Consider the following 12,467-nt stretch of genomic DNA (forward strand, 5'->3'; position numbering starts at 1 on the left):
GTATTGGATATGGCTGACAAAAACTTGCTAAATAGCGATTTTTGTAAATTAACTTTATGACAAAAAATATGCACAATCGTTTGTCTCTACGTTAACTAACATATTCCTCTCAATTGTACATGTTTTACTTGACTCATTATGACGTTATAAATAAATACATTTGCTTCCCCGTAATGTTTTGTCAGCCATCTTTGCTGAAGTCACCAGGGACGGGTGGCCCGCGTCAAATTCGTCATTGGAACCACTCGATATGATTGGTCATATAAAAACTAGAGGTCAACCGATTAATCGGAATGGCCAATTAATTAGGGACAATTTCAAGTTTTCATAACAATCGGAAATCGGTATTTTTGGGCACCGATTTGGCCCATTTTTTTTACACCTTTTATTTAACTAGGCAAGTCAGTTAAGAACACATTCTTATTTTCAATGACGGCCTAGGAACGGTGGGTTAACTGCCTTGATCGAGGGCAGAACGACAGATTTTTACCTGGTCAGCTCCGGGATTCAATCTTGCAACCTTACAGTTAACTAGTCCAACGCTCTAACCACCTGCCTCTCATTGCACTCCACGAGGAGTCTGCCTGTTACACGAATGCAGTAAGAAGCCACGCTAAGTTGCTAGCTAGCATTAAACTTGTCTTATAAAAAAACAATCAATCATAATTACTAGTTAACTACACATGGTTGATGATATTACTAGTTTATCTAGCGTGTCCTGCATATAATCGATGCAACGCAGGGGGATGATTAAACAAAAGAGCATTTGCGAAAAAAGCACAATCGTTGCACGACTGTGCCTAAACATAAATACCAATGCATTTCTTAAAATCAATACACAGAAGTATATATTTTAAACCTGCATATTTAGCTAAAAGAAATCCAGGTTAGCATGCAATTTTAAGCAGGTGAAATTGTGTCAATTCTCTTGCGTTCATTGCACGCAAAGTCAGGGTATATGCAACAGTTTGGGCCGCCTGGCTCGGTACGAACTAATTTGCCAGAATTTTACGTAATTATGACATAACATTGAAGGTTGTACAATGTAACAGCAATATTTAGACTTAGGGATGCCACCCGTTAGATAAAATACCAAACGGTTCCGTATTTCAGTGAAATTATAAAAGTTTTGTTTTTGAAATGATAGTTTCCGGATTTGACCATATTAATGACCAAAGGCTCATATTTCTGTGTGTTATTATGTTATAATTAAGTCTATGATTTGATATTTGATAGAGCAGTCTGACTGAGCGGTTGTAGGCAGCAGCAGGCTCGTAAGCATTCATTCAAACAGCACTTTTGTGCCTTTTGACAGCAGCTCTTCCCTGTGCTTCAAGTATTGAGCTGTAGGTGACTTCAAGCCTATCAACTCCCGAAATTAGGCTGGTGTAACCGATGTGAAATGGCTAGCTAGTTAGCGGGGTGCGCGCTAATAGCATTTCAAACATCACTCGCTCTGAGACTTGGAGTAGTTGTTCCCCTTGCTCTGCAAGGGCTGCGGATTTTGTGGAGCGATGGGTAATGATGCTTCGAGGATGGCTGTTGTTGATGTGTTCCTGGTTCGAGCCCAGGTAGGGGCGAGGAGAGGGAAGGAAGCTATACTGTTACACTGGCAATACTAAAGTGCCTATAAGAAGGTATAGGTATATGAAATACAAATGGTATAGAGAGAAATAGTCTTATAAATACTATATTAACTACAACCGAAAACCCATTACCTTGGAATATTGTAGTCTCATGTTAAAAGGAACCACCAGCTTTCATATGTTCTCATGTTCTGAGCAAGGAACTTAAACATTAGCTTTTTTAAATGGCACATATTGCATTTTTACTTTCTTCTCCAACACTTTGTTTTTGCATTATTTAAACCAAATGGAACATGTTTCATTATTTATTTGAGGCTAAATAGATTTGTATTGATGTATTATATTAAGTTAAAATAAGTGTTCATTCAGTATTTTTGTAATTGTCATTATTTCAAATTAATTTTAAAAAATCGTCCGATTAATCGGTATCGGATTTTTTGGTCCTCCAATAATCGGTATCGGTATCGGCATTGAAAAATCATAATTGGTCAATCTCTAATAAAAACTTTGGGACCTAAATGCATAATGAGTGCTCTAACTCCCACTTGTGGTGTTCTGGAGCAATGAAGCCGTGATGCTGGGTACCTCTAAGTCCCGCGGTGTAAGCTCACAGCTTTTAAAGGAGGAATCACTGTAAGGTTGTCCAAACCTTTGACTGGTACTGTATATAAATATTAGGACGAGCAATGTTGGAGTGGCATTGACTATAATACAATAGAATAGAATACAGTATATACATTTGAGATGAGTAAATCAGTATGTAAACATTATTATAGTGATAGTGTTCCATTATTAATGTGGCCAGTGATTCCATGTCTATGTATGTAGGGCAGCAGCCTCTAAGATGCCAGGTTGAGTAACCGGGTTTGCCCAAACATCTGGTTTTCATTCTCGCCACAGGTACTGATTCAGACCTTGGACACCAGGTGAGTGCAATTAACTACCAGACAGAAGCAAAAACCATGTTTCAGCCCTCCATGCAGGACTTTAATTGGATATCCATACAACATATTGCGGCATTGTATATTTTTGTGGAATTGCACCCGTATGTCCATACCTTTTTATATAACTAGTGTATGTCATTTTGAAGTTGTTGAATGTTAATGAACCTTTTAGAGGTTATTTCTCTCTGAGACCATGGATGGGCCTTTCTGCTGTCCTGGCTCTCTCTCACTCTCTCCTGACTCTCTCACTCTCTCCTGGCTCTCTCTCACTCTCTCCTGGCTCTCTCTCACTCTCTCCTGGCTCTCTCTCACTCTCTCCTGGCTCTCACTCACTCTCTCCTGGCTCTCTCTCACTCTCTCCTGGCTCTCTCTCACTCTCTCCTGGCTCTCTCTCACTCTCTCCTGGCTCTCACTCACTCTCCTGACTCTCACTCTCTCCTGGCTCTCTCTCACTCTCTCCTGACTCTCTCACTCTCTCCTGGCCCTCTCTCACTCTCTCCTGGCCCCCTCTCACTCTCTCCTGGCTCTCTCTCACTCTCTGCTGGCTCTCTCTCACTCTCTCCTGGCTCTCACTCACTCTCTCCTGGCTCTTTCTCACTCTCTCCTGACTCCCTCTCACTCTCTCCTGACTCTCTCTCACTCTCTCCTGGCTCTCTCTCACTCTCTCCTGACTCCCTCTCACTCTCTCCTGACTCTCTCTCACTCTCTCCTGGCCCCCTCTCACTCTCTCCTGGCCCTCACTCACTCTCTCCTGGCTCTCTCTCACTCTCTCCTGACTCTCACTCACTCTCTCCTGACTCTCACTCACTCTCTCCTGACTCTCACTCACTCTCTCCTGACTCTCACTCACTCTCTCCTGACTCTCACTCACTCTCTCCTGACTCTCTCTCACTCTCTCCTGGCTCTCTCTCACTCTCTCCTGACTCTCTCTCACTCTCTCCTGGCCCTCTCTCACTCTCTCCTGGCCCCCTCTCACTCTCTCCTGGCTCTCTCTCACTCTCTCCTGGCTCTCTCTTGGCTCTCTCTCCTGGCTCTCTCTCACTCTCTCCTGGCCCTCACTCACTCTCTCCTGGCTCTCACTCACTCTCTCCTGGCTCTCACTCACTCTCTCCTGGCTCTCACTCACTCTCTCCTGGCTCTCTCTCACTCTCTCCTGGCTCTCTCTCACTCTCTCCTGGCTCTCTCTCACTCTCTCCTGGCTCTCTCTCACTCTCTCCTGGCTCTCTCTCACTCTCTCCTGGCCCTCTCTCACTCTCTCCTGGCCCCCTCTCACACGCATTTCAACCCCTCTGTTCACATCTCTCTGTGAATATTTTGAAACGGTGTGAGCTGCACTGTGTTAGTTGAGGATGCAAAGCCTCTTTAAGCTTCTCCACTTAGATAAACCTCTCCTCAAGCAGTCTGATGATTTAATGCATTTTATTATTAACTTCATCACGATTGATTAGGCTTACTAATAACCATAGGCATCTATCTCATTTAGCGTAAGTAACATCAAAGCATTTTTAAAACAAATATCTTGTTTCACTGATCACGATTAATAGTTACACTCAAATACGCAGCGTGAGGTCGGCGCTATCGTGTAATTAACGCTACGAAACACATTGTTCTGGTTTCTGCCTGGCGGTGCTGCTATCAATACATCAGTCCAGTGACAACAGACTGCTTCCATCACCGGGGGAATGATAATGGGTGTAGGTTGAGTTGTGGGCTCCAATTTGAAACCAGGGGTCAGCGGCTTATAGATTTTTCCACATTCACGAGTGAGCGAAGCGTCACGAGATTAGCTTTCATTAGCTCTAGCCCGGCAGTAAGTAATTGTTTTCTCGGTGGCGGTACAGGTAGTCAGTATACTGTTAAAGCTCATGCAGAGGCTTTGGTAGCAGCAGTCTGTTTTGGATTGAGAGAAGTTTCACGCTCACTGGGGGATGAAAAATACATGTTTCACCACCACAGGGGATTCTTTGAATGAAGACGTGTTTGCCAGGAATAAATGTTTAGCGCTTTTCTTTTGTGTTCGTGAAGTGTTTGAAGTCTGCGGGGCTCGCAGCATTAAACAAACAAACTGTCCTGACTTCACAGGACTCCATCATTTTCGGATTTACAGTTGAAGTGGGAAGTTTACATACACTTAGGTTGGAGGCATTACAACTCGTTTTTCAACCACTCCACACATTCCTTGTTCACAAACTATAGTTATGGCAAGTCAGTTAGGACATCTACTTTGTGCATGACACAAGTCATTTTTCCAACAATTGTTTACAGACAGATTATTTCACTTATAATTCACTGTATCACAATTCCAGTGGGTAAGAAGTTTACATACACTAAGTTAACTGTGCCTTTAAACAGCTTGGAAAATTCCAGAAAATTATGTCATTACTTTAGAAGCTTCTGATAGGCTAATTGACATAATTTGAGTCAATTGGAGGTGTACCTGTGGATGTATTTCAAGGCCTACCTTCAAACTCAGTGCCTTTTTGCTTGACATCAAAAGAAATCAGCCAAGACCTGGTTCATTCTTGGGAGCAATTTCCAAATGCCTGAAGGTACCACGTTCATATATACAAACAACAATACGCAAGTATAAACACCATGGGACTACGCAGCCATCATATCGCTCAGGAAGGAGACGCGTTCTTTGGTGCGAAATGTGCAAATCAATTCCAGAACAAAAGCAAAGGACCTTGTGAAGATGCTGGAGGAAACGGGTACAAAAGTATCTATATCCACAGTAAGATGAGTCCTATATCGACATAACCTGAAAGGCCGCTCAGCAAGGGAGAAGCCCCTGCTCCAAAACCACCATAAAAAGCCAGACTACGGTTTTCAACTGCACATGGGGACAGAAATCGTACTTTTTGGAGAAATGTCATCTGGTCTGATGAAACAAAAATATAACTATTTGGCCAAAATGACCATTGTTTTGTATGGAGGAAAAAGGAGGAGGCTTGCAAGCCAAATAATACCATCCCAACCCATGTTGTGGGGGTGCTGTGCTGCAGGAGGGATTGCTGCACTCCACAAAATAGATGGCATCATGAGGAGGGGAAATTATGTGGATATATTGAAGCAACATCTCAAGACATCAGTCAGGAATTTAAAGTTTGGTTGCAAATATGTCTTTCAAATGGACAATGACCCCAAGCATACTTCCAAAGTTGTGGCAAAATGACTTAAGGACAACAAAGTCAAGGTATTGGAGTGGCCATCACAAAGCCCTGACCTCAATCCTATAGAAAATGTGTGGGCAGAACTGAAAAAGCATGTGCGAGCAAGGAGGCCTACAAACCTGACACAGTTACACCAGCTCTGTCAGGAGGAATGGGCAAAAATTCACCCAATTTATTTTGGGAAGCTTTTGGAAGGCTACCCGAAACGTTTGACCCAGGTTAACAATTTAAAGGCAATGCTACCAAATATTAATTGAGTGTATGGAAACTTCTGACCCACTGGGAATGTGATGAAAGAAATAAAAGTTGAAACAAATAATTCTCTCTACTATTATTCTGACATTTCACATTCTGAAAATAAAGTGGTGATCCTAACTGACCTAAGACAGGGAATTTTTTCTAGGATTAAATGTCAGGAATTGTGAAAAACTGAGTTTACATACACCTTAGCCAAATACATTTAAACTTCCCACTTCAACTGTAGGTGAATGGAAATCGGTCTGGAACATTCAATCAATTTAAAGACGTCACTGAAGTGACAAATGTGTGTTTGACGAGGCTTCATGGTCGAACCATTATGTCATACTGCACGGGACACCAGCAGAGTTTGAGTCTCCTGACAAAACTGTCTGGTATTTCTTACATAGTCACACACAGACAAACGGACACACGCACACAAGTCGAGATGTTTAGTCTTGAGGGAGAAGCCTTCCCTGGAGCCAGGCTGTCTCTCTAGTGTGACACACCATGTCCACTCTGTCCCCCCTGCAGCTCACTGACTGACTCCTATACTGCCCCAGAAAATGGCAGCCAACACATCCCCAGTCCCACTGTCTCTTGGTTCTCCACACTTTTGAATTTCAGCTCTGCTCGACAGTAACATTTTAGCAAGATGCTTCCCGGGCTATGCCCAAATACTGTGAAAGGTCATTTCTGTTTTCCCCAGCTCTCCCTGTTTCTCTCTCTCTTTCTCAATCTCTCACTCTCTCTCCACCTCTCTCTTTTTCTCTCCCCGTCGCTCCACCTCTCTCTCTTTCTCTTGCGCTCTCTCTATCTCTGCCTCTAGAGCCTACAAGCTGGGAAATCGCCGTTTCATTCAGAGTGGTGTGTGTGTGTACTTTAGTCATTGAGGCGCAGCAGACAGATCCGCAACACAGCAAAGTCGCTGCTTTTGAAGGAAACATTGCCATGGTAACTACAGTATTGTACGTAGTCTTTTTTTCTCCCGAGCTTGTTTTTTTTTTGATGGAGCAAAATAGGTCAGGTTAATTGAATTTGTTTGTCTAAATATACAGATGCCAGATGTTCCCATTATTGATAGTATATTTTTCATAGCTTAATACCTTTTCCATTTGATCAATCTCTTTTGTTGTCAAATCAAATAGCAAAGTGACGGTACACCTTGTGACTATTCTATTAATAGAAAACACAGGAGGAGGATGTTGGTTCAAGAACAGGAGGGTAAAATGCTAGAGGGATCCAATCAGGGATCCAATCCGTGATCCCTGTCTAGTTTTTTGGCCCTCTATGTTTTTGTGGTGTAATTGTGCGCTTCACATTATGGAGCTGTGCTGTGTACTTCCTGTCTCTGGGGGTGCTGTGCCACGGCCCCATCATCAAAGTTTTATGATCAAAGTGGGCCTGTGTTCGTGTAGTGACATTAAAGCTTTTTGTGTCGTGCCCTTTTTCTACAAACAGGAAGGAGGTGACTGGGTTTTCCCATGTCACATTGAGGCTGTGGTGGGGTTTGTGGCTGTGGCTGCTGTTAGCAGGAAGTCAGCTAAATGGAGGGAGCCCTAAAGTTGAATACTTTTTTAGCTTTTTTTGTTGTTGTTGTTGATGTTTTGTATTGTACTAGGTCTTAGCATCTCAAAATCCACATTCATGTTGGTGACATTATACTGTCATGTAGCCCTTATTTAACCAGGATCAAATCCCTTGAGGTTCTTTTTCGCAGGTTGACCTTAATTGTTATGAATCTTGTGCTGAAGGCGGAACTGAGTGATTTCCCCTTAGAAAGTCAAAATTGATTATATTGTCAAAATTCATAAATACAAGCATCTGCTTTTTGGTATTAATTTAAAGTTAAGGTTAGGCATTAGGGTTTGTCATGTGACAAAGGTTAGGATTAAGGTTAGGATTAGGCTTAAAATAGGATTTTGTGACTTTGTGGCTGTGCCAGCTAGTGATTACACTGCAGAGCTGCCTCCAGAAGAAGATACATGACGAAAAACGCTTACCTGCTTCTTTTTCGAGGGAGACCTGAAAGATGTTGAAGAATTATGGCGTTCCAAAAGAAAGTGCTTTCTTAAGAAGAGTCTGCTCGATTTTGCGGCGTTTTCTTGGCTCACACTGTACTCATAATCCTTTTAACGTCTTGCTAAGAATGCTCTGATACGATGGACCAACAAAGAGATAAAGATCTACATTGCAGATGTCAGACATCATATGCTGCTTCTTTTATTTAGCAAAAAAAACAACAAAAAAACATCTTGATTAGGCCGCACTTCAAAGCTACTGAGTTGTCTGTCTCTGCAAGTTATTTGATTGTTCTTAATAATAATAGAGTACACCACAAAATGTAATAGGATCAATGCTTCAAAGGTGAGAGTAGAAGTGCAATAGAAAGGCAATATCAAACAAGGCACTCGAAAGGGTAGTCTATCTGTATGTTTTAAGTTCTCACAGAAATCCACTTGCATTATACAGTATGATTGTGTGTAATATAACACTGATTTGAATCCTATTAATCATAATCCTCTTAATAACTACTAAAAACCCTTTGGGGACTCATCGTAGCGTTGCTTGGGTTACAGATGTTAGCCATGTTTGGCCATCGGAGCAGCAAACGTAGACAAATGTCACGGTTAACAAGCATGTCAAACCCAGCTCTACTCCTTCGAGACATAGCTGGGAGACAACTGGAAGAAAAACCACATGTCCTGTAGCTGACCCTGTTCCTGCTGTCTGTGTACACACACACACACACACACACACACACACACACACACACACACACACTCTCTCTCGCTCTCTCCCACACACACACACATACACATACACACACACACCACCCCCCCAAAGCTTGCTTTGCTGCCTGCCAAGACAGAGGGTGCATCTGGGGTATAGTAGGGCATCAGTCATTACATAACCATTTGGTATCTCCCCTAGTCCATCAGCCTACTAAGAGCTCAGGAACATTTGATTCTTCTTATCTACGGGAGAGAGATGCATCTGCTGTCAAGAGGGACTAGCTAGTGGATCCTTCCATTAGAAAATGAAGGATTAGAAAAGAAAGACAATAATGAAAGAAAGGAAAGGAACCTGGCGAAGTTGAAAGCAAAACGGTTTGTTTGTTGATGCACAGTAAAATTTAAAAAAGGAAGAAGAAATGGAACTAAAGTCAAGGTCGGTCGCCTGTCATTTTTTGTTGAATTCTGTGGACAAAGCCTGTACCATTGCTTATCAACCTACCCCCTGCAGCCCTACCCCCTGCAGCCCTACCCCCTGCAGTGATCCCACTCTACTATGCAGGTCATTGTAACTTTTGCTTAGCAGACTATTTTAATCTTCCCAGCAGGCCTTTGCTGTACTGTACATTTACCTCTACCGTGCCTTCAGAAACAATTCATACCCCTTGACGTATTTCACATTTTGTTCTGACAGCCTTAATTTAAAAAAATACATGTTTTTTCTCACCCATCTACACACAATAACACCATAATGATAATGTAAAAACATGTTGTTTTTACATTTTTGCTAATTTTAAATGAAATATAGAAATATCTCATTTACATAAGTATTCACACCCCTTAGTCAATACATGTTATAATCACATTTAGCAGTGATTACTGTTTATTTCTGGGTATGTCTGTAAGAGCTTTGCATACCTGGATTGTACAATATTTGGACATATTGTTTTTTTTTTATTCTTCAAGCTTTGCCAAGTTGGTGGTTGGTCATTGCTAGACAGCCATTTTCAAGTTTTACCCAAGATTTTAAAGCTGATCCAAGTCAAAACCGTAACTAGGCCACTCAGGAGCATTCAATATTGTCTTGGTAAGCAATTCCAGTATATATTTGGCATTGTGTTTTAGGTTATTTTCTTGCTGAAAGGTGAATTTGTCTCCCAGTGTCTGTTGGAAAGTAGACTGAAGCAGGTTTTTCTCTAGGATTTTGCCTGTGCTTAGCTCTATTCCGTTTTTTTTCCTAAAAACTCCCTCATACTTGCTGATGGCAAGCATACCCATAACGGGGTGCAGCCACCACCATGCTTGAAAATATGATGAGTGGTACTCAGTGATGTGTTGTTGGATTTGCTCCAAACATAACGCTTTGTATTCAGGACATAACATTTATTTCTATGCTACATTTTTGCAGTATTACTTTAGTGCCTTGTGGCAAACAGGATGAATGATTTGGAATATTTGTATTCTGTACAGACTTCCTTCTTTTCACTCTGTCATTTATGTTAGTATTGCGGAGTAACTACAATGTTGTTGATCCATCCTCAGTTTTCTCCTTTCACAGCCATTAAACTCTTTAACTGTTTTAAAGTCACCATTGGCCTCAAAGTGAAATCCCTGAGTGGTGTTCTTCCTCTTTGGTAACTGAGTTAGTAAGGACGCCTGTATGTTTGTAGTGACTGGGTTTATTGATACACCATCCAAAGTGTAATTAGTAACTTCACCATGCTCAAAGGGATATTCAATGTTTTTACCCATCGACCATCGTTGTGAGGCATTGGAAAACCTCCCTGGTCTTTGTGGTTGAATCTGTGTTTGAAATTCACTGCTCAAACGAGGGACCTTACAGATAATTGTATGTATGGTATACAGAGAGGAGGTAGTCATTCTAAAATCATGTTCAACACTATTATTGCCCATGGAATTTATTATGTGACATGTTAAGCAAATCTTTACTCTTGACATTATTTAGGCTGACAATAACAAAGGGGTTGAATACTTATTTACTCAAGACATTTCAGATTTACGTTATTAATTTGTAAAAACATAATTTCACTGGCATTATGGGGTATTGTGTGTAGGCCAGTGACACAAAAGCTCAATTTAATCCATTTAATTTCAGGCTGTAACACAACAAAATGTGGGAAAAGTCAAGGGGTGTGAATACTTTCTGAAGGCACTCTCTCCTCACTCTCTCACTAGCTCACTTTCTCTTTCTTTCCCCACCCTCTTATTCCCTTTCTCTCTCACTTTCTCACTCATTAACAAATTCACATTGGCAACCCACTAATGACATGTACACCCTTCCCCCTCCAGAGCACAGCGTGGACAGCCTGCAGCAGGCCCTCCACCAGTCAGTGTTCCTGTCAGCAATGTCGGCCCACCCTGGCCGGGACCTGCCCCTATGCTGGGAGCAGCACTGCAAGCTGCTGCCTGGAGTGGCCGGAGTACAGGCCAGCCGTGTGGCCCATTGGACCGCAGAGGAGGTGAGAGCACACAAACATCCACTTGCGTACATACACACATGGATCTGTGAATTGATGGTTAGTAGCTGCATTTGCGTTTGTTGAAGCTGTTTCCTAGTGACATTTATTTGGGTACATCCATAACTTTGAGCTAATGAGGCGCAATTTCACCTGGCAAAGAAAATGGGATCACTTGTCAGTACACTGCTGTTCAAAGGAGCTAGCTAACACATTCACTTCAAACTGAAGCTGGAAAGACTGCAAACTAACTGCACTTTGTTTCATTTGACCTTTTTTCAATTGACATTTCTTTGTATATATCCATAAAATTATGCCAGCTGACTCATGATTTTGACTGGCTGAGAAACGCTGCCTGCCTATTTGTCTCGTCCCAACTCCCGATATGTTCATTACAATGGGACAGCTGGAGATCGAATTTGAATATTGAAGCAATGTTGAAAATGTCAGAGAGCCAGGCGGCAAGGTTTATAAAAATCTCTGCTTTTGAAAACTAAATGTTAGTCTCAAAGAAACGTGAGATAATGTCTATATGCTTTTTATAGTAGAGATCATGTTTGGGCTTGATGAGACTGGCTGGGCTGATGAGACAGTGGATTGCGCAGTCAGATGGAACAGAGTAAATAGGCATTTTAACGTCATAGATTTAGCCGGTGGTAACTTGTGGAATAGACACCAGCTGGAATGCGGTTTTAACCCATCAGCATTCAGGATTAGACCCACCCGTTGTATAAACTCATACAGTTCACACATACACACTCACACACATACACACACACAGACCTGTTGACATATGCTTGAGGATGTCTCACCTTTGTTTGTTTCACCTTAGTTTATTTCATCATCTGGTATAGATCCCTGTATTGTTGAGATTGCTCTACATGTGGCTTTGCAATGTGCTGGGATTCTATTGCCTCTGACTTCACTTATAGAAAACCTTAACCCAGTCGTCTGTCAGTTGGGTTTATAGTGAACCAGAGTCTCCTCACATACAGTACTGTCCTGTCTGTTTCCACTTTGTCATTTCTCTTCTACTGCTGATGTCAGTCTTCACGCTCCAGAGAGAGCTTGACACCATAGCAACCAGGTGTGACAATAAACTTTGACCCTTGCAGCTAGAGAGCCTAATTGTAAATAGACTGTGTGTGTGTGTGTGTGTGTGTGTGTGTGTGTGTGTGTGTGTGTGTGTGTGTGTGTGTGTGTGTGTGTGTGTGTGGACAGAATAAATAAGCAATCTTGGGGTCGCTGTGTCTAATCATACCAGATATGATCAACTGTTTATTTACAGTTGATGAATTATGAACATAAGGAGTAA

At 41.9% G+C, this 12,467-nt stretch overlaps 1 protein-coding gene across 5 annotated transcripts in view; it reads left to right on the plus strand.

Moving 5' to 3' along the window:
- The window catches only part of LOC115130197 (lethal(3)malignant brain tumor-like protein 4), a 137,468-nt gene that overhangs the window by 109,559 nt on the left and 15,442 nt on the right, over positions 1 to 12,467 (plus strand). For all 5 annotated transcript variants that reach the window (XR_003863743.2, XM_029661078.2, XM_029661079.2 and 2 more), the window contains one exon: positions 10,986 to 11,155. Coding sequence is in view for 4 of the 5 variants with exons in the window: in XM_029661078.2 (XP_029516938.1) it covers positions 10,986 to 11,155 (170 nt within the window). In the remaining variant the exon portion in view is untranslated. The remainder of the gene's footprint in view (positions 1 to 10,985; positions 11,156 to 12,467) is intronic.

The sequence above is a fragment of the Oncorhynchus nerka genome, linkage group LG6, assembly GCF_034236695.1.
Source record: "Oncorhynchus nerka isolate Pitt River linkage group LG6, Oner_Uvic_2.0, whole genome shotgun sequence".
Lineage (NCBI taxonomy): Eukaryota > Metazoa > Chordata > Actinopteri > Salmoniformes > Salmonidae > Oncorhynchus > Oncorhynchus nerka.